This window comes from Gavia stellata, chromosome 7, assembly GCF_030936135.1.
Source record: "Gavia stellata isolate bGavSte3 chromosome 7, bGavSte3.hap2, whole genome shotgun sequence".
NCBI classification, from domain to species: Eukaryota; Metazoa; Chordata; class Aves; order Gaviiformes; family Gaviidae; genus Gavia; species Gavia stellata.
The window spans coordinates 17,463,387-17,486,766 of record NC_082600.1 but is presented as its reverse complement, the minus strand read 5'-3'; the positions used below and the strand labels follow the sequence as shown (position 1 = coordinate 17,486,766).

At 39.8% G+C, this 23,380-nt stretch overlaps 1 protein-coding gene across 1 annotated transcript in view; it reads right to left on the bottom strand.

The window, feature by feature from the left end:
* Window positions 1–15,525: 15,525 nt before the first annotated feature.
* CLMN (calmin) overlaps window positions 15,526–23,380 on the bottom strand; it is a 72,337-nt gene continuing 64,482 nt past the window's right edge. The window contains exons 9-13 of the mRNA XM_059819810.1: window positions 21,343–22,659; window positions 20,118–20,299; window positions 18,364–18,424; window positions 17,259–17,320; window positions 15,526–15,717 (exon numbers count right to left, since the gene is read on the bottom strand). Coding sequence (XP_059675793.1) covers window positions 15,564–15,717; window positions 17,259–17,320; window positions 18,364–18,424; window positions 20,118–20,299; window positions 21,343–22,659 — 1,776 coding nt within the window. The 3' untranslated portion in view covers window positions 15,526–15,563. The remainder of the gene's footprint in view (window positions 15,718–17,258; window positions 17,321–18,363; window positions 18,425–20,117; window positions 20,300–21,342; window positions 22,660–23,380) is intronic.

The window sequence follows — 23,380 nt, the reverse complement described above, 5'->3', positions numbered from 1 at the left end:
GCACTTCCACAGAGCATCCAAAATAGCTTATAAAAAGTAAAAGCATAAAACTTAATACAACATAGTGTAAACTAAGTGTCTGAAAAGTTAATTGTTTTGTTTTTCCATTTTGTCTTGTTTCTCTAAAAGCAGTAATCACCTCCCAGTCTACACACTTTCACCACTTGAGCCCACCACATAACTTTAAGTTCAAAAACTTAGTATCAAAAATACTTATGATCATCTGAAATGCCAAACATCCTCCAGACTTTTAGCAGTTGAAGTTAGTTGAACCACTAAAACATTCACTTCTTGAAAACAATCATTTTTGGTTAATAACAATAATAATACACAAAAGATATCCCTTTTTATTTTTTTCAGAAATCAGTATCCCAATCCATTTTCTACTCATTCAGGTTTTTTTAGATTACCTAACACAGCAACAAACTCCAGTGCAAAATATTTATCTTTTTCACCTTTCGTTTTTCGGCTTAAGACCACACAGCACAGTCTCTCTTAATCACGCTGCCACTAAGTTTTTTCACGCAATGTGCTGCCTTGATTTAAACTGGAAGAGGACGGGAAGGAAGCAAAGCGAAGAACTAAAAGTTGCTTATAGCGCCTTTAACATGAGCACTTCAGAGCACAAACTCTTTTACCACCCTACACCGCTTTCCCCAAGCCCATCGCGACACGGCAGAAGGGCTCCAGAGACCCCCAGCCCTGGGAGGCAGAGCGCAGCCCCTCCGAGCTCCCACCCCAGCCAGCCTCCAGCGCGGCTGCCCGGGGGGGCGCGGAGCCAGAGGAGACAAAGCCGTGAGGGGCCGGAGTGCGGCCCCGCCGTGCGGGCCTTGCCGCCGCCCCACACGCGGGGCCCGGGCCCTGCCGGCGTCAGGGCCCGCGGGAAGTTGCCGAGGCCAATCCCGGGGCCCGGAGGTCGGTGCTGGCGGCCCCGGGGCCGGCGGGGCCCCGCGGGAACACGGACGGCCGCTGGGACGGAGGCGGGGCAGACCTAACCGGGCCCCAGCGGCGGGAGGGCGGGGAGGGAGCTACCGCCGCCATCCCACGCCGCTCGATGGCGGCGCCGGGGCTGCGGAAGCTCAGGCCGGCGCGGGCGGCGGGCTCCGACACCCGTGTCGGCCGCCATGCAGCTGCCGGGGTGAGGGGCAGGCGCGCTCGGGCCGCCATCTCCTACCTGCTCGGACGGGACCCAGCCTGGCGCTTCCCCCCACTACAGGCCGCGTCTCATTGTGCTGCTGCTGCCGCTACCGCCGCCATTTCCCCGCCGCCGCTGCCTCACTCCCCCCAACTGTCAGGTTCCTCCATTCACCTGGGCCCAGGACAGCCTCCTCCCCCTCCCTTTCCCCTGCGCTACCGGCCCTACGCAAACGGAGCACCTCCCCCACCCCTCCCACCCATACCAACGGGGGCCGCCCAACGCCCGCAACGCAAGCCAGCTCCGAGAATTCCACCCTGCGCAGCTCACAGGCTCTACATCCCCACACTATGAAAGGAGCCAGGCGATTAGCGGCGACAGCCGGGTAAAAGGTGAAAGGTTCACACGGCAGCCAATGCGATAGCGGGATACAGCAACTGCCGGGGAGCCGCCGGGTGGTCCAGGGGCTCACGTGTGTGCGCGCTCCCCTCCCCCCGCCGGAGGACGGCGAGGCTCTCAGCCCCCGGCGCTCCCCCCCGCGCACGCGCTTGGGCGGGTCTCGCGCGCGCGGGAGGCGGCGGGCGGCAGCGCTGAGGCGAGGGCGGCACCCGCCATCTTGGGGGGTAGGCCGGCGAGAGTTGCGGGGGTGTGGAGCTGCTGAGGCCGCCTCCAGGGCACTGCTCTTCCCTCTGAGGCAGGACCGGTCACGGAGAGAACGGATTTGAGGGGATGGGGTTGTTTTGTCCTACGGCTCCAGGCAAGCCATGGGAGAAAGGCCATCCTTTTGGCGGCAGTACGGAGTGCTGGGTGACTTTGGCCAGTGTCTGGCCTCTGAGCACTCTTATTGCTGAGCTCACTCATCACTGTGTAGCCAAATGCCACCTTCCTTTCCATACACACAGGTGGTCATTTTCATCAGGACTGTGCTTCCTGCCAAAGGCAAAGTGCAGCTTTTCCACCAGAGAGCTGGTGCCCTAAGCCTGTGCTGGTGTTAGGCCCAGGAGGTGGAAGGAACAACTGGAGGTGTTTGGATTTATGTGTAGTCTCTAAGCAGCATCTTCTTTTGCAGTTGCTTAAGGCAGATTGTTGACTAGCTGGTCTGCTGGTCTCACTCCAGTTTCTTGTCAACACTCACTTGCTGGAGTGATGTTACTCGCTACTACTAAATCCTTTTAAAAGTGCCTTGAAATTTCTTGGATTAAACAGCTGATGTAGGGTAACTCTTTTCCGCCATCAAAACCCTTCAGCCACAGATGAAGAACCGAATGGAAATGTCTGGTGCTGAAACACGGGTACACAATTTCTCTTGTGTCTCACATGCTGACATTTTCCAGCTTTTATTTTCATTACAATTGACATAAAAATCTGGAAGCTGTGTCCTTGGAAAAGTGGGGGGAAATGTAAGAATGAAAAAGATCTGAACAAATTATCTACCTAAACTGGGCTGTAGCACAACAGGACTGCCATACAATGTCTGATGTAGGAGAAGGTTCAGTTGTGAAGTGTGAATAACTGGTCACTAAGGCAGGGTGTAGGGCTGGAGTAAATCAGTTTACGAGAACTAGCACATTTGGAGCTACCTTACAGTTTATTTTCTCAGTTAATTTTAATTCCCTCGTTCCTACCTCCCATGGCATCACCTGCCAACACCATTCTCTTTGCAACTGGTAAGAAGACCAAACCCTCCTCACGGAAATGTAGCTAATAACCAAACGTCCAGGCTTGATTACTGCATGACTTCGATCCATAGCCACAGCCTGGACCAGATAGATGCTTAGGGCAAGTAATGAAATGGATAACTCTTGTAAATTCAGATTTGGAGTTTGGAAGTCCCTTGGCCTAGTGTTAAGTCCTGATGGATCGTCAGAGCGCTGAAACGCAATAATCACATCATGCTCGCATCTGGTCATATCCCCAAATAAATGGCAGTTTTATGCAACCAGACAGAAATCGTCCAGCTGAATAGTCATCAATTACAATAGTGGTGGAACACAAAACTGCTGCTTCACTCCTGAAGAGCTGTGTCTGGAAGCGACCATTAAAAAGCTGTGTCTGGCTCAAATCACACTACCTGTTCTTCAACACATTGTGCTCATCTTCTGCAATGTCAGTGAATGTTTGTCAGTGTCAATGTTCAGCTGTAAGATGATCCTGTTACTCTCCATGAAGTTAATAGCTTATCCTTTTTACATTGATGCCATCTTTCTCAAGGTTTCATTTGCATTATGGAGAAATGAAATAGCTGACCAACAAGAAAAGCGTTTGGTTGTGGGCTGGTTTTGTTGTGGGGTTTTTTTTTCTAAGCATGGAAAAAAGAACTGTGCCAAAAGATGGACATAAATGGTGAAAATGGCTGGATATTAGAAAAAATTTCTTTACTGAGAGAGTGGTGAAACACTGAAACAGGCTGCCCAGGCAGGTGCTGGAGTCACCATCACTGGAGGTGTTTGTGGAACGTGTGGATGTGGCATTGAGGGACATGGTTTAGTGGGCATGGTGGTGTTGGGTTGATGGTTGGACTTGATGATCTTACAGGTCTTTTCCAACCTTAGTGATTCTGTGGTTCTGTGAAAATCTTTACTGTTGGGGACCACAGTTTGCTTTGGTGTCATTTCAACTGATAAATGCACAATTCAGTTTTCAAGCTGAACTCTTCTTTTCTGTCCTTCACTCACACCCATGTCCAAAAGCTCTGTTACTTTTCAGTAGTTTTGTTACTTTTCAGTAGTTTTCTTACTTTTTGTGCAAGAAAAAAAATACTGTATTTTACCATAATTTACCATCTTGATGGGATACTCACATTTAAGCTCAGAAGAACAGGCCTACCTATAGTGCTAATGAGTGGTGAGATCTATGGACTGACTGCTCATACAAATGACCACACCAAAATGTAAAGATAGTGGTCACTCTTGTGGAAGGGAGTCTTTAAATAATGTAAATATACATTGCTGGCCCCATTCTGCCGCCTCCTGGCACCTCATTTCCATGGTGGATGGATTTGGTTGTGTGCTGTGTTTCGCTGATCCTGTTTGCCCTGTTGCAAAACCCTGTAAGGTGTGCAGGTTACAGCAGAACCAGTTACACTTGTGTTAGGCCAGGTGACCAAGTTAGAGTCTCCTAAGATCACATATACTTGCACAAGGACTGGAGATAGTCCTTGTTGCCTAATAAAGAAGAAGACAACGACCATAAATGCAATGCAAAGCCACTTCTGGCCAGCCACTCCCCTTTTAAGCTGTGCTGAAGGCAGTGTGTATGCAACAGAAGATGTGTCACTGGACGTCCAGCCTCCCTCATTCCATGTGCACTCCATCAGGGACTTACTTACCATCTTCCTTAATATAACTGTGCCTACAAAATCAGTATGAGAAGATAAAGCTAACTGGAGCATTCTAAGGTTCATTTAAACCAACCTTAGTAAAATTATTTCAGATTAAAAGTGATACAGAGGCCTAGAGTATTATCCAATTAAGTGTTTTCTTGGCTCAAACCTCTGTTGCTATTTAAAGCACATCTGTAATGCCCATGTTGTTAAATATTACATTATTAGGTATTTTTATAGCATTGAAGGGGCATCCTTCTGTTTTTTATGGATGGAAGAATAATTATATCGCATGACAAAAGCTTAGGAAGAGGAACAGCTGTTCAGTCTTATCCAGTGGGAGCTGTCAGAACATATGGGTCTATTTTTCCAATTTTAGCTGAAGTACCGAAGGAAATTGGCATTCTTGATTATTTCTAACATAAAATAGAGCAGAAAGAAACCCTCCTTAATCATCTGCAGGCCATGATTAAATAATGAATTTTATCCAGCTCAAGTAGGTTCAAAGAGAAGGCAAGCAGAATACTTAAAACAGAAAACAAACACGAATGCCAGGAGAATTATGGAAGTTATTTTCATATAAAGAAAAGGGTGTCTTTCTTCACAGCTACTTCCTTTTTGAGCCTGCCTGCTGACAGGCGTTTTTGATTTAAAAGCACAGTTAGGATAAAATTTGTGCGATTCCTTATTACTCTATCATCACTACTGTCCTCTCTCCTTTGTAAGAAATTGATATTTTATGTCATATGCTTATATAATGACAGCTAATCTTCAGAGTGTAAGCCAAAATAAAGAGTTGACTTTCACATTGATGTCACAAATTTCTTACAAAGATTTTTAAAGAAAAGTAAGATGAAGTCATCAATGTGATACACAACTCTAAAAAATTCCACCTATTTCAAACTGCTTGGCATTCAATGTTTGGCAAAAACCACACAACCAACCATAAAACCAAAGCAAACAGGCCGTTGGATGAAAAGAATGGAGTAGCCCAACTAATTAAAATCCAGAACAGAATAAGTAATAATGTACCAAATTACAGCTTTCCCCATATCTTTAGTACTGGAAATACTGGTGGTTTACTCTATGGGATAACTGCTGTAAGACAACAAGAAAATAGAGACAGTTACCTCCCTTCCTCTTTTTAAAAAATCATAACAGTAAGGGATTGGGGGGGGGGGGGGGGGTGTTTCTGTTTTTTTCCTCTTGGGTAAGAAAAAATTGTGTTTGGGTTAGAAAAGAGGAAAATTGCAATTTAAAAAAATTACCACTGTGTCACAAGTAATTGTCTTTGTTCATGCTATAGAACTGTGTAATCACACCAGTGGAAACCAGGCTTTGTGCTTTTTGGCTCTACGTGTCTCATCAGGTTCTAAAATGGACTCTGAGGAGATTCCTTCCCATGAGACAATGGTGACCTCTGTTGTTCCCTCCTGTTGATACCAGCCATGATGCTATTTTGTCATTGCGTCACTTTGTCATTGCGTCACTTTGAATGAGTCACGTAATGCACTTTGAAACAAGCTGGCAGTTACAGAGAAAATATGGGCTGAAGTGTTACATTCAGATTTCTGACCAAGAAAGGACATGTCTATTCTGCACCCCACTTGAGAAGATTTAGCTTGAGACTTTCCTCTTAAATGGCCCCTGGTCTGGCTACCAGGTTTTTCCGTTCATAGGTGTGAATCACTGCAGAAAAGAGCAATTGCAAACATTTTAAACCACAGTGCTAATAATAACATCTGCAATGTATTACGAGAAAAAGCTGCAGGTATGATTTTGGAGAAGGAAGTTGGAAGAAAGAAAGAAAGAACCTATTTTGAACAGAGTCTATTCCTAAAACTGGAGCTGAGATTTTAAAAAGGTGTTAGGTGGCATGAACTTTTTATTCCCCCCCCCCCCAAGATGCTGTTTAAAAAAATTTTTTGGTGTGCTTTCGCACTTCAGTGAACCTGACTTCATAACTCTAAATTTCCTTAATGCAAGAGAAACTTCAGTATTTTTAACTGCTTTAGTGTCTTTTTTGACCTCTTTAAACTGCTGGTCTACCTTTTTAAACCAATATAAAAAATGGAACATCAACTCATGCACTCTTCCTATGCAGGGACTCAGCATTGATGACTACTGCCTGAAAAAATTGTTGCTGTTCCTGGTTGTGGAAAGCCATCACTTAGCAGAAGCATAACTGGGAATTACTTCTCATCCATCCCTGACTTAAGCAAGTCATGTAATTTTTGCATTTCGCAAACAGCTGCAATGACACAGTGCAAAAGATCTATCATACAGTAATTAACAAAATTCCTAATGTCCTTTAAATACACTTTTGTGTTCCTTTTTGCATGAGAACTGAGAAATATAACTTTGCAATGTATAAATGTACATAGCTGCTGTGTTTATGCTGGTTCTTGCTAACATGCAGAAAATACATATTAGCAAAGTGATAAATCAGTTCCCCAGGGTACAGATCAGCCATAAAAAAGTAATGCAAAAATAACCAATTCAAAGTATTTACAGCAGATGGAGCTATACATTTTGCTTTGATCATATGTTACATGATATTCCAAGGTAAAGTGTACAGTTTGGCAAGGACAGAGAACTGACAGTAGTACCATCTAAGCAAGGAATGCAGTTAGTCAATAGAAGGCCTTTCATAAATTTTTGCAATTAACTCTCCTGGAAATAATCCTTGTAACATCAGTAGAAATAGCAACTCAAGAAATGATTATTGGTGTGTATTGGTGTCTTAATATAAATCACAGCTCAAGTCTAAGGTTTTGTTGTATCTGCCCAGCAAATTGAATGTACTCCTGCCCCTGCTGGCTTCTGTTGTCCAATCAGGTAAAATAAGCACTGAAAAGAGAACAAAGGTTTTAATGTATGCTAGCAATCTGGTTATGTGCATAATGTCCACAGGTTTTCCTTAGGAGGTCTGGGCTCCTACACAACCCAAGTGTGCATAGCCGGTATGCATACTTGCATACGGTTCCTTAGCTGAAATGAACGCTGTGCTTGTCTTTATTGCTGCCACGATCTAGATGGGTATGTTTCCTGTGCTGCACTTGCATCTTCTTTAAGCTACAAAAATTGTGTTTACACAGCAATGACGAGGGAGATTATTTTTGCAGTTTCGATGAGAATTACTTTCATCCCAGAGCAGTGAAAAGAAACCAAATCCAACAATTCTTACTGTGTTTGAGTTTGAACTAAAGTTTGGATCCTGTACTTGTGTAAAAACTTACTCTACTCCCACATTCTGAGCTGACTCATCTTGCATATCTGAACTTTACCACTCCCCCGCCGGTCCACTTGCAAACTCCTAATCACAATGTCAATTGGGAAAAAATAACCCAATTAAAAAAAAAATCACAAACTTTTTATTCTCCACTTCAGCATCATTCTTGACACCCATAAAAGCTACTGGTCTCAAATTGTATTTAGAGATTTTAAAGTTATGGTAATGAAGTCAGCACTGCTAACAGGACCAACTTACCAAGTATCTCAAATTCTCAACAGCATTATGAATATTCTTACTACCTACAAGCATTAGGTGTGGGGAGGATGGTCCGATAGACAGGTACCAGCTGCTGCAGGGGTGGTGAGAAGCACATTTGATTTTGTAGAAGGAACAGAGAAACATTTACAATTCCTAAAGCATGATACCCGCCAAACTTTAATTAGAGAAGGAGCACTCCTATTCCATTCCCCATATACTGTTTTCTTTCTCTTTGTTTATCCAGTTTAGATACGTTTTTATGGAGACAGATCACGGATCTGATTCTGAACTGTATTGCATCTCTGCCGTACTTTATTGTGCTTTTCTCATATACTGCAAAGGGAGTTAAGGTGTAGGGGGAGGAACATTGTAAATATGAATCAGTACTGCACCTAGTAATTTACTAATCCACAGGTCTAAACATTTACATAGAAGCAGGCCAGATGATAGACTGAACTGTAAGAACAATATATAATCCAGCACAACTGTTTCTGCAAGCTTTCTCATGGCTTGCCTTTATAATGCCAATTTCTATGCATTAATAAATTATGAAATCTTCACCTTTGTAAAAAATTAAAATTCATTCTGTTTGTTGACTAGAATAAAAGTTTAGATTCTTCCTCTAGAATTAAAAGTAACTTTTTGGGTAGGTGGGGAAACAATGCACTTTATGAATTTGCTCTGTTTACTGAGGTCTTGAATATAGTTTCTGGACATGAAAATGAATGAATAAATAAAAATAATATACAACAATTTACATATTATATGTAATAGAAATATATAATCTATAAATTATATATTATAATGTTAATAATAAATACATAAATAAAATGGTGATCTCTCCTGAACTGAGATGTTTGAAGATATTTTCTTGGGAGGAAAAGGACAAACCCACAGATTAACAGATTATATACAGGAATCCTGTCCATTTATTTCAAAATTGGAGGTTTTATAAAATAAAGTGGAACTATTCACTAGTAAATACTATTCTTATTACAGCATAACAGTTTCTAAAACCATTTTCTTTTCTATACACAAGAATATGTTTCTATACACAAGAATATATTTATTTCTCACAAAAATTAGCTTTGAGCAACAAGAGCAAACATTCAATACAAACCACTGATTGAAAGCATTCAGAAGAAATGTATTTGAAAGTACACAAAAATGCATTTCCTTCAGTGGATCTTTTGATACTACTCAAATCCTTCCAGCATTTGTTCTCATTTAAATAAGCATCATTCCTTACCACTTGCCAAACAGAAACATGTATTTTAAATATTACATTCCTTACTTACAAATTATTTCTTCAGCCTAAAAGTTCCTCATTAATTCTGTAGCAAACTAGGACTTTACAAATTACATTTTAAACTGGAGAACTTTAACAAGAAGGGTAAAACAGTTTCTTCAGCTTTTTACGCAGAAGAATACAATAGCACAAAGTGGTATGCCTACTAAAATATGTTTTGTTTTAAGACAAAAGCAGAAGTTGAATTTTTATTACAATAAAAATAGACTCATTTGACTTGTGTAAGTTATTTGGTATTAAAAAATGACTGCATTATTTCTCTCAAAAAATAAGCAGCATATAATATGAAAGTTACGTGATTTAAATCAGACCAGTCATTTCTAACTAAACACTGGTGATTTTCTGTTACAGTCTAATAATCACTGTGGATCAGGACCCCCCTGTATGAATTGGCCCTTGGACACAGAGCAAATCTGTTGCGTGCATCAAAAGAAATTCCAGCAAGGCCCAGTGAAGTAAGGAAACTACTTTCGGAATAAAATATTACCTGACCTGAACACAGCAGTGAAGGCCAAGATCTAGCCTTTCTTGGAATGGTAGGTTTTAGTATTTCTCACTGAGATAATATTAGTTATTTTTATTGCCCCTTCTAACCTTTTCATGAAGAAAGAAGTATATTAATCACCCAGAGGCCAATTTTATGTTCGAGACGCATAAACTTAGAGATACCCCTCATGATGAGAAAATAACACAGGTCTCATTTTCCAATACCAGCTGTAGCAGCTGCCTGGAAAGGAGTCACCAAAAGTGCCACTGAGGTGGAAGGAAGTTTTCACGTCTCACATTTAGAGGAGGAAAGAAATACTTTGATGTTCCACAGTTTCACTTAAGATAACCCTGAAATGGACATGGCACTTGAAAATAAAAGAGTTAATTTTTCACCCTTTGTGAGCTCTAGAGTTGTGTCAAGTGATGGACAGAGTAACCTATCCCATTCAGAATATGACTTTTCCATATCATTTAATGTGCATATACCTCCCATCCTCCTGCATGAATAGCTTCACAGTCTTGGGGTGGCATAGGTGGGAACAAGCCATACTGCAAGTCCTGTTTAGATACAAACCTGGAACATGAACAATCATAAATTGGGTAGCTGTAAATTAGTGTTATCAGTGGTATGCCGAGGGGAAGAATTTGATCTTACTTACCTGACAAAAAACTGCACAATGCAGAAATACAAAACCAGGGGTTTTTTACCTCCATTCAGATCCACTACCTATTAGCTCAGTGGAAAACAGCGGGCAACCTATTGTCAGGGTGAGAGCTTTCAGTTGTAGCGGTTTGGGAACTTTTCACAGCCACATTCTAGCCTGTAACCTCACCCTCGTCTTCCAGCCATTCATTCCCCACTGCTGTTCTCTTAATCAAAAACGGAAGTAGATGTTAACTTCCTAAAACAAAGAGAGGATTGATCCTGCAGAATTTAGGCAAACAAATGCTATGCATACAATGGGGTTAACTGATGTCAACGGCATGGTTTGCATACATTGGATTTGAGGGGATCCAGCACACAGGCTTCAGCTACTTCCTGGCCTACGTGATTAACATCGAATTAAGTCCCCTCGTGGTCAGATCTTGTAGTGTGTGCTTAGCACACAGATCTGTTGCATTGACTTCCACAGAAGTAGAGGAACTGAACACATCACTAGATGCATTCAGGTTTGCACTTGGCAAGGAGGGACTCCAAGCACTTAAAGCTAGCATAAGTGATAATGCACTAGTATAACTATTATCTTGTTAGGTGGCTGAATATGATACCACATACACTGGCTAAATTAATCTTCTAAAGCTCTGATTCTGTGGGGATTGGTGCAGAAAACCCTAAAAAACCCCACTGGGTATTGCGTGATAACCCGGTAAACTCAATGGAGCACTACTTGGATAAAGAAGTTACAGTCATACTAAGCTGGAGTAAATTGAGACTCTCCAGAATATGTAAAGGATTTAGGTGGGTTTAGACACCAAATACCAACATATAGAAATTTCAGCCTCAGAAAGTTTTAATGGAAGTAACTTAATCACTCAGCATATTTTGCAACTTTAGCTGAAAGTTTAACATCACAAAATGACATGTTGCTATGCAGCTTTAAGAATCACACAATTGTATTCAATCATTTCCCATGTTTTTCAAGTCTACTGTTCTTCAAAAACTCTTCTGTTTGCAGTTTCCAGTTTTCAAATGGATGACACAACCAATGCATAGCTTAATGTTCATTCTCGTGAGTCATAATTAATAAATAATCATATCACATACATAGAATTTTACAGGTACTCTTAAAATGGTTTTATAGTTCTATTAAATATATAGATAAAATAATCACTGCTATATAAAAAATCATTTTAAAACAGCTGAACTCTTAAGCTTTGAATAAAATTCTGTAGACACATTCATTACAATCTAGAAACTCAATAAAAATACATTTTAGAGCTCAATCTATCAAAAATATTCATGGCATTGAAAAGTGATTGTCATTTTTTTACTGTAAGCTGTGCTTGCTCTAGCTTTGCACTGATAATTTCCTATAATTTGGCAAAGGCTATATTCAATTCAGTTTGTAGATTATGTTTAACTTATTTCTTCAACTCTAAGTCATCTGCCCCATAAATGTTCAGCGGCGTTCTGTCTTTAATAGCATATTTTTCCTTGCACTTTCTATAAAATCACAATGAAACACTTTGCAGTTAAGTTACGTGACTACAATAACATTGAACTGTCCTGTTATAGTTGTCTCTTAGTCTTCAATGGTGCTTCTGTAAACACCAAACATCCTTTACCCAGTGATCCTCAAGCACTTCCTGACACTTGCACTTCACAATACTCTGCCACCCACACATTTGCTCAACAACAAAAGGTTTTAGAAACCATCTTAACAGATCCGTACCCTTGTGTATCTGAATTCTGCTGCTAAATCAAAATACCAAATGCAGTCAGTTCAAGCTTAGCATTTTTCAAAAACCCAGGCAAAAATTCAGGAAAAACTTCCTTATTCAGACACTGCACATACCCGTTGGAAAATGGAGAGATCATAGACTGCCCACCAGCCTTTAAAACCTCCACTACCTCAAGCCAGTGCTCTAGCCAGCAGGTTAAAACAGGCTTTGCCATAGTGAATGCTTCACAATCATGCTTTTAGACTGTAAGCTCAGAATAGAACACAAAGGCTAACAACAAGCAATGTTTTCAGAACAGGGCACTTGCATTGAAGGATTGGAGCTTGCACTGTGGAAGAAGAGATGCAGACTTACAAGTCAATTTAAGTGGGGAAAGCAGCTGCTTATGCAGATGTAATTTTTTGCAGTTCCAAGTAATGGCAAAACTCCTGAGGAGTTCAGTCTCCTTTCATTCAGTTGACCATCACTTTTAACTCTTTACACTGGATCTTCTTACCTATGGTATGGCTGAGTAAGGTACACTGCTTCTGTTATAGCAAAAACACAAACAAACCCAAATATGGAAAGCAACTTAATACCAAGTATCATGGACTAACTTAGTATTTTTTACATCTGTTTTGCATGCAAGAAACAATCTCTGTCTCTTAATGGGATAGGCTGGAAAGTGTACCTCAGTTTAAACACTGGATGAGATGATCAAGAAAATTGCTGGATGCTGTTTGACATTTAAACTGCTCATTTCACTGTTTCAGTCACTGTTCATCAGTGGGAGGCAAGAAAGAAAACCCTGGTTTTTCTCCCTCTTGGAAGAAAATACTGTGTAATGAAATTGCCAGCATTGGTGCATTTCCATTCACTTTTCCATTCCTTACGGATGTCAGTTGTTTACATGAGACATCCAAAGACCTCCTCATTCTGATTAATTTTCTCAGGAGGAAGGAGAGAAGACAGAAGGGACCTTACTTTACTTAATTGAACTTTGATAGCTGTAAGGTTCTATGAAGGGACTGTAATCCAACTATAGATAATCTCTGCTGAAGACTAAGAAACATGGAAGAACCAGACAGTAATATACAAAGGCTGAGAAAAAGTTGTCATAAATCAAAGGAACCTATGAAGAGTGGCATATAATGAAGAGCTGCCAACACTTTTGCTCCAAACTAATGTACATTGCTACTTGCTGCTATTAAATAGGTGCTATGCCCCAGCCTGGTATTCACTGATTTTCAGGATAAGGATATAAAGTTTCTTGTATTAAGTTTTATTCTTTCAGAGAGAAAGCACTAGCCCTTCAATGTTACATTTTAGCCTACTTCAGGAAAGCATTTTCAAAAATTCTGATACTGGTTTTCTTTTGGAAGAAAATATCACTGTCTTCATCAACAAGCACAAACAGGTTCATGCATCACAAAATTAGATGACTCAAAATGTTGAACATTTTCATCAGCAAGATGCCTTTTTTTTTTTACTTAATGTTGATTTACACTGAATTAAGTTGGGAAGTTTGGATCTGTTCCTCATCAAGCACCTATTTGTAGGTTCATGGGGTGAATCCAGCTCTAGTCAACGGTGACAGACAGAATAGGAAAGACTTCAGCTTTCTGTTGACTGAAAGAGGTTCAGAATTTTACCTTCAATGTTTAAGATCTCCTGCCATGCACTGCTGCTATTGAATTCTAAATGTAGCTCGGAAGAAAAATCCCAGGGAAACAAAAAGCTTATAAAGAAGAATGAAGTGTGATGGATGGTTAGGATTACCCCAGTAGATAACATGACTACAAACAGGTTTTAAATAACTGCAAATAAATTGCTATATATTCTGATGTGTCCTGATCCCAGGTACTATTAGTTCAGCTGAAAACTTAAGCCAGGGCAGAGATACAACTTATTCTAAAACAAAGTATGTAAAACTTTTAGCCATGTGTTGTAACTTTCACTCAATGTAAATTATGAAACCCCTCATTTTATGAAGCACATTGCATTCAACCTTATGAATTTTCAGGTGGAAGCAGCAACACAACGTAGTCTCATAAAGCATAGTGTGAAACTAAAAATGTGCTGCTGAAGAATAGTGACTTCACTAAAAGTCACACAAAGTTACTGCTATCAAACTGAATTTGAAAACTTCTCTTTTGTCCTGTAATGCATGGGTACACCTTCTCAGGCAAAAATACTATATCAGATACCCTAAAGTTATCACTGATGTGGACAAAAATTACAAGATGCAGAAGTGGCTCAACTGTGTCTATGGACAAGCCACAGAAGTCTCTTCAGCTGCACTACAAAGTCAATACCGGCTGTCAACATTTCTCTGTATTTAGGTTTACATCTTTCATTTCTTTCTCTATTGATTTGGGCACTTAAAGGATATTTCTAATCCTTTTACCATGCACTTGTGCGTTAACAGTAGCCTCAGCAAATTAGGTTACCTATTATTTTTTGTATCTTCAAATAAGAGAAATCTTCACATGATCTGGTAAGTAAAAGCAGCAAAGAAGAGGAAGCAGAAGCAGCCTCAGAAGCAGTGATGTATTTAAAAAAAAAAAAAAAACACAAGACCAAAACCATGGTATATATTCCTGATAAAATTATTAAGATTCTTGAACATCTTTTCAAAGATGGCCACCATCAGTAATGTACAAAAAATGTGTTTCTTCAGGTATTCTCTACAGAATTTTCTGGGCTAAGATTTCCCATATGATCCCTCCTAAGAAGCAGCTAGCGTGTATGTTCTTCACATTTCTCCGCACCCAATTTATTCCTGTGAATTAAACATAACAAAAGGTCCAGGATAAAAATCAATTTAAATCCTAAAAAGACAAACTCCCCTACCCAAATAAATGCTCAACCTGATTTTGTTGCTCCACTGGACTGCCGTTCGAATTGTAATCAGTTCCTGGGGTCAGCATGTTCCACCACCTGTAGCTCTGCTCTGCCTCCTGCTCTCTCAAAGAATTCCATGGAAAACGTGACAAAGCATTTCTAGTCTTGCCCTTGCAGGTGGGCCAGATTCATGGGCAAGTCAACACCACCCCTCTTCCACAGCTGTCAGGCCCTACATAAGCAAATGAAGCCAGAAGAATAATTTTTGAAGACTAGAGCTCTGAATTGTTCATATTTCTACTGATAATTATCTGGTTTTATTTAGCATCTTATAAAGCAAGGCACAAATGTACAAAATCGCGTCTACTAAATCAGGTCATTTTTATATATATTTACACAGTTATCATAATATAAAATGTGCTTAGACAATGTCATAGCGCAACAGTAGAGGAATTGAGGACAACCTGATAATAAACACAAATACCAGGTCCTACATTTCTGTTTGTGCTTCACCTGAAGGAACATATTCATATGCAAATACACAAAGCAATCCAGCCATCGTCCTTTATTTTTCCACAACTCACAGAGATCAAACTTTGTTGCTAAGAAGCTGTGGAAGGAGTAAAAGGCAGTAGACCAGCACCCAGAAGAAAATGATGAAGTAGAATAGCTCTGGCTGCTCAACAATCGTAATCTCATGAGTTGGTGCTGGAGTCTCACTTGCTTCCAAGTCCTTTTTCTTCCTGAAAACAGGAGAGAATTTGATAAGAGGCAGGCAAAAGAAGAAAAAACCCTGTTAATATTTACTGTAAAGATCAGAGGGTGGACTAAAAGACAGCAGTTTAATGAAACATTTCAATCTCATCAGTTGGGAGTCCAAGCTAGACTATGAGGTGCATAATGGGCTTTAGCAGTGTGTTCCCTTAGGAGCCAATGTACATAGCAATTAATCCTCTGAAAACTCTGGACAAATTCTCAGGTAGTTTAAATACATGCCATTACAGTACAGTCCTTTGACGTAAGGTGATTTCCATCAGTCAAAAAGATGCCCTTTTATATTCAGAACGGTAAACATAGCTCTGGGCAACACATACCACACTTTCACGATTTTACTTACACACTGTATCTGACTTGATACACTTTCCCCAAACCATCTACTTTCAGAGCTTCTGATGTCAGACACCAGACATTAAACAGAAAAAGCCCAAGACTTCCAGAAACCAACTAGCAGTTGAGGTTTTGTAGGACAACTCCAAAATTCCAGCTTTCCAAAATTCCAGCTGCAGTTCGTAAGGTCAAAAGTCCAATGGACTCTGCCAGCACCACTGAGCACTCATGAAGACAAGAAAAGGTCTTATTTCAAAAGGCACAAGATGGTACACTCATTTTATAATTTTATAATACTATATGAATCACCCTCTGGTAGACTTTTTTTTAATCTACTTTTGGAGAAAATTGTGTTTTGGCCTGTTTTAATGAGTCCTTTTTCTGGCTTGGGGCATCCTACTTGCTCAGATATTACACTGGATATATACCTGAGTATTACATAAAACTTGCTCAGTATCAGCAGTCTGCAAACAGGCATAACTGCGACAGCTAGTCATGTATTTTTTTAACAGAAGCGTGAGACCAGGACACTGGATCCCGATAATATTCTGCATTTACATACAACTATCATTTTAACTAGAAGTTCTGGGAGGTACTATTCAGTATCAACTGAGAGGGAAAACCTGAAGCAATCCTTGTTTCTTACAGATATGTAGACCCTAATACCAAAGGGATACACACTCTGCATTCAGTATCCATCACCCTAAGTCTAAACTAAGCACACATACAAATTATAAAAACTCATGGGTGCTCTAACAGAGGCCAGAACTCCACTGACATATCGTCTTTGCCTAGCACTGACCACACTAAACATTGTCTTGACAGTCTTCCAAACCTGGAAAGAGTCATTACTGTCAGAGGGCCTCATATTTGAAGCCCTCCCACTCTTTTCTTGGTCTAAAATATCCACCGTGTGTGGAAAATGCTCACAATCTTGCTTAGGCAGCTGAATCTTTCCTCTCAAGTCAAGAAGAAGCATTTTAATTAAGGGGGAGATGAGCAATGAAGAAGTTTTGTATCTTATATCTATGGGAAATACGGACTCTGAGTCATTACACAAGACATCCAGTCAGTCTCTACCGTTACAGTTGTTTCATTTCTCTTTGTAACATTGCTAGTAGTACCTAGGAGTTATGGATTCCTTGCAAAAGGCTTCATCTGAATAAGAACGACTCACCTGATGATTAATGGATTTTCACCCATATCTGTCATCTTCTGCTCGTTTACACCATAGGCTTCCTTAAACAAACCAGGAATAGATTATATAAAAATATAATATTCAGCATCTCACAAAGATGGTAATTGTGTGTGTATTTTATGCAGAGTATGTCTAACGTTTGCTCAGATAAAATGAAAATGTGTTTATAAATTTATTCCCTGCCAGCACATCCACCACTGCAGTCTAGTACACACACAGAAAAGGAAAAAAATTGTGAAAAAAGATTTTTTTGCTTTCAACTGCTTTCATTCAGTTGAATAAAGCTCCCCTCATTGATATATATTTCTAGTTTTGCAATGCTGTCAGAGCTACTAAAGTGTTTGTGTGAAACCTCAGTTTCATTGAAGCAGCATTTCTTTAAAACTCCAAAATGGTCAGAATTTTATTTTGTGCTGAAAAGAGCCATATTCCTGTCCTTGCTTAGTGTGCTCAGACTGCTGATCCTGTCCCATCCTTCTGACTTAAAAAATAAAAATCCAGAGCTCAGTGCTCTCAAGAAGCCAATATGAATTTCATGTGCCATTAAAGATGCAGTTTCACATTACAACTAAAATTCTTTTAGGGTTAGCTGCTGCTATTGAGATAATATAGAATACTGCTACTATGAAGGAGAGGGTGAGAGCCCAATCTTTCAGAAAAAGTGCACTTCAAGACACAACCAGCATTTTTGCAGGGCTGTGACCAGGACACCAGCATACATACAGAGAATGCACAAACTAAAAGAAACTGGAGCAGCAAATAAAGGCAGCTTCAAAGAAGTGAAATGTTGCAGCTATAAAGTTATGACAAAGTAAGCCTCAAAGTTACAATAGATTTAATTGTAGTATTAGGTACTCCTTTGTGGGTTTGTTCACGGTTCAGTAAGGTTCAGTTCCATATATTTAGGAGAGTTCAGTAAAGCTTTTCAGCTATGACTGGTTTTGGCACTAAAATTATTAGAAGTCACAGGGCTTTTATATTATTACAGAGCTTTATATATAGAGTAGACCCTTCTACAGTATGTGAACTTTTGGAGTTTAAGAGAAGTAGAGAAACAGCGATAGGTAAATTTCCACATACTTACCTCCTCGGAAGTATTAGGACATCTTTTACGGAGATAAATATTGGAATCACTGTCACTGGTTCTGAAATGTATGTAAAACCAAAATTTTTAAATTCATAAAGCTATTTTGTTTTGACTTTAAAGAGAGCCGTTGCATATTTCAAGGAACGTGTGGACGTGGCATTGCGGGACATGGTTTAATGGGCATGGTGGTGTTAGTTGATGGTTGGACTTGGTGATCTCACAGGTCTTTTCCAACCATTCTGATTCTGTGATTCTGTAATTGCAGATGCTAGTTTTAAGCTATGCAAAACCACAAATATGCATTGTTGCATGTATTAGAGTATGGACTTGAATTTATCAGTAACATTATAAAACATTGTAAAAAACATTATAAAAAATAGCTTCGGGAAAATCTGACCCACGATAAAAAATCCATATGCTCAAATTGGAATCTTTTCTGAAAAATGGTATCTGATAGGATTTTTCCACCTTTGACAACACTGACATTTAAGTGAGAGTATACCCCACATTTTGTGGCTGTCTATATAAAAAAAAAAATTGTCAGACCTTGCAGGGAATAGAAAGCTTAAAGGAGACAATGGGTTTTTCTAGGCAAACTCTTTCAAACTCATTAGAGTGCTATAGTGATCAGCATCAACAAATTACAGTTCATGTCCCACTCAAAATACATAACCTAATAACTAAATTAGAACATAAGAGGGAACAGAAGTGAATGGATTAAAATTACCTGAGTGTCTCTGTACTGGGTCTGGCTGGGGTGCAGTTAACTTTCCCTGTAGCAGCCCCTATAGTGCTGTGCTTTGTATTTGTAGTTAAAACAGTCCTGATAACACACCAAGGTTTTGGCCACTGCTAAGCAGTGCTCGCACAGCACCAAGGCTGTCTCTCCAACCCCCCCGCAAAGGCCAGTAGGCTGGGAGTGGGCAAGAGGTTGGGAGGGGACACAGCCGGGACAGCTGACCCCAACTGACCAAAGGGATATTCCATACCATATGATGTTGTGCTCAGCAATAAAAACTAAGGAGGAAGCCGGCAGAGGGACACACACACACACACACACTTGTTATTAAGGCATTTGTCTTCTGAAGCAACCACTACACCTACCGAGGCCCTACTTCCCAGGAAGTGGCTGGACATTGCCTGCTGCTGGGGAATAGAGAATAATTTTTTTTTTTTTGTCTCCTTTCGTTTTGCTTCCACATGTGGCCTTTGCTTATTTTCATTAAACTGCCTTTACCTTGACCTATGAGTTTTTCATTGTATTTTCTCCCCCCATCCTGCTGAGGATGGGGAGTGAGAGAGTGGCTTGGTGGGCACCTGGTGGCCAGCCAAGGTCAGCCTACCACAATCTTTTTCACTTGTTCAGAGACAAAAAAAGACCAACAAATATCTATTGGAATGAAGCAGTGTCACACGTCCACATAGTGTCACAATGCACATGAATTATTTCATCTACATTACAAAACACTCTTTCTGTTGGAAAAATGGTTGTAACACTGCCATGTTCAAAATGCACTGGGGTTCCAGTTGGGTTTTGCATAGCAAAGTTTGTGTAGCGAAGTCAAATCAAATCCCATTGGCACTGAATCACTCGACATGTTTAAGATAGACCCTTTTTCCGAAGCCAATGAGTCCCAATACAGAGCTCCTAAAAGGAGTCTACAAGAAACATCCAATAGACAGGGTACACTTCAAAAGACCAGGCATTCATATCAGTTAGGTGTATTTAAGACAAAGTTAATGTGAAATACCTGGTAAATTCCTGACAAACAGCAATTTCTTCCAGTTTATCTTGTAACAGAGCAGTAGTGGCAACTTCTGAGATCTGCAGGTCTTCTGCTTTGATCATATTTTTCCCTTCTTCCTCCCTAGTACCACTTTTTTCTGGTCTCTTTCTGTCTGTTGCTAAATCGTCTAGATGTTCTACTATGGTCTGTTGAAATTAAGAAAAATTTGTATTAGACAACAAGACTGTTTCCCTACCCTTCTAAATTTCTGAGTTGTGTAGCCTACTCAGATGCTAAATTGCATGTAGTACGAGATTGAAAGTCTCACTAAATAAAATAAAATGCAATTAATTTCTTGAAAATAATTTTGGATACATTGAGCTATAAAGTATCATCAGTTCAACATACATACAACTAGTTGTCAGTTCTCTTTATATAAGAAGTCATGACATGACATGGCTCTTTGAAGTAATCTGCTAAGACTATTTTTAATCTATCCCCAATTAGTCTTTGAAGCTAAGAGCAAATTGACTTCATCACTCTACCGTCAGGACCAAAACATGTCCAAGCAACTTGTCTAAGCCACATGCAGAGTAACATTAAATGGACATTCATTCCTGAAAAACACTGTCTAAACTTACTGCACTGGAAAACATGTAAGACAATTCAAAATCAGTGTCTGCAAGAAGAGATGCAGTAGCAAATTGCCTAAATCCAATACACCGAATAATTACCAAAAATCCCCCCTCTTTCTGCTCCTCTGGTGTAGACAAGCCTTCATTTTACTCATGTAACTTATCCTACTCAAATTAGTTTAAGTTTTTGTAGGTAAACTTATTTGGATTCAGACAAAAATTACCTTTGCCTGTATCCTTTCTATATCAGCAATACTACTTTCTGTTCATCTCATTAGAAATTATTAAAAATACCCTCTGTGGTAATCTTTTATGCCTAGGGATTATACAGGAGCCTCAAACTACTTAAAAAATAAATAAAATTCACATTTTTGCAGTACTATTAGTATTAGGGTTTGTTCTCTTTTTTAATGTCAGATCTTCTTAGGGATCTGCAATTCCATTCATTCCAGTAGAGGGCTGTGGCAAACAGTGTTATCGGACAGGAAATGAAGTACATTTTACATACTTCTCCACAGCATTGCAAAGCGAAAGCAAATGAAAACTATTGAGGTCAGATGCTTATCCTCCCTATATATACACAAAGAAATGATGGTTAAAAAAAAAAAAAATACCTCAGCATGTTGTGGAATAGTGGAATCTTGATAGTTGGTGGCCTTTTTGCCATCTTTTTCAATTTCTAACTCTTCTCCTACAAGTAATGGTACTTCTTTTTCATTGGAAGAATTAATGTGACTGTTATTATCTGTTGTTTCCTCCTCACCATTCTCAGTATCTATTTCTGATGGAGGGACACCTAGCTTATTCCCTAAGTCTGGCTCTGGAGCATCTTCCTTGTAGTTCTGTTCTGGTAAGCCCTTCTCATGTAAAACATCTGTTACTGTTTCAGAAGAAGCTTTGCCATTTCCAGTATCATAACCTTCAATACAAGGCTCAAGGTAAGCGTCCAGAACTGCTGATATGGGAACGTTATAATGTGGATAATAAAAGAGATCATGGGGTATTACAGATACTTTTGAAGAACTGGGTAGCACTTCAGCTGAAGACTCAACTTCATCACAGCTGTCCAGGTCCTCTGGATTTTTAGGTACATCTGACAGAGAGTCATCAGATGTTTCATGCTGTGTAGATAGTTCTTGGCTTTTGAGATTAGAACCATTCAGTGAACAATAGTTAGTTTCTATTGTCTCAAAGACAGGGGATTGCTTTGTATGTTCATTTTGTGGAAGTTTCAGTATTTCCTCATTTAGAAGATGAAGGACATACTTCTGCGTATCTTCTTGTTTTGAGGTATCTTCTGGTAAAAGAATTGAAGTTTGGAGTTTGCTCTCTTCTACTTTATTTATAGATTCATCTGTAAGTATACCTGAAGTCCAGGATAATGGACTCAAAGAAGAAGTATTGGCTGAAAGGCTCTTAGTTTCATTGTCATATTCAGTAGAGGTTTCTTTAGTTAATTCTTCAGAGTAGTCTTCAAAAGAGTCAACTGAATTTTTCTGATTTGTCAGAACAGTTGGAGAAAGGTCATTGTTCTGTTTCAGTGGACCATCAGATAGGACCCCTTCACCTGGCATGGATTTATCACTTAGAACCTCCCAAGAGGAATTGGATTCAAAACTGACAGATCCTTTAATTTTCAGTGAGGTAGGCCTGTGAGGCTCCTCTTCAGATGTTTCCTGTGCATCACCTAACACTTGACTCAATTTCCCATTACATTTTTCAGGAATGGTTTCTGATGAGATTCTCTCAGGTGTGTCATGAATATGAACCTTTGGAGGAGCAGGATGACTCCTTTCGTGATTAACAGTATACATGTTTTCTTCACTTTCACTTAAAATCAAGATTTTGCCTTCCTTTTCTGAAGGTGTGTCTTTGATGTGGACATATGTGGACTCAACTGGAAGCTCCTTGTCAGGATCTGTGAAGTCTTCCTGTAAGTAAGTGATGATACACCATTAAAAGACAAATCATACCTCAGATACCATTTTACTTTTCCCAAACACTACAGAAAGAGTAACTACCTAGCCCATCACCTCATTACTTTGTAAATGGCCAATTAATGACTCACTTATTTTGAAAGTAGGGAAACCAATTTGGCAAGTCAAGTGAGATGAACAAAGCTCAACGTCAAGAAGCCACTTGTACAGGAAGATCAGAATGCAGACAAGCCTACTCCTCAGTTGTTGTATTCATCTCAGTTGATGTATTCATCTCTCCCTGCTGCACCTGTGGAGACCACTGACTTGGCTTTTTGACACAATCCCAAACCCCGGGAATAAAGTAAGTCTAACAAGTCCACTAAATCCACTGTGAAATATATTAATATACTAGATTATTCCATTCCAACAGACTGTATTTTAAAAAAAAGTAGGCTTTTTCTTTGTCCATTAAAATGCCCACAAGTCTTAATGGCAACAAATCTTAATGCTCATCTAATCTACTAATCATAATTAGATTATTATAATAATTTTAATTCTGGTGACTTTAGTAATACCCACTGATTTTATAAGCTACAAAATACATACCAACTGGAACTTTCAGTCAGGAAATGAGGGGAAATGCCTTTCATGTAGGGACCATCATTTATGTGCATGTACTGTAGCACAAAAACTTACCCAGATACTTGAGGGACACTGAGTCCCTTGGGAGCCC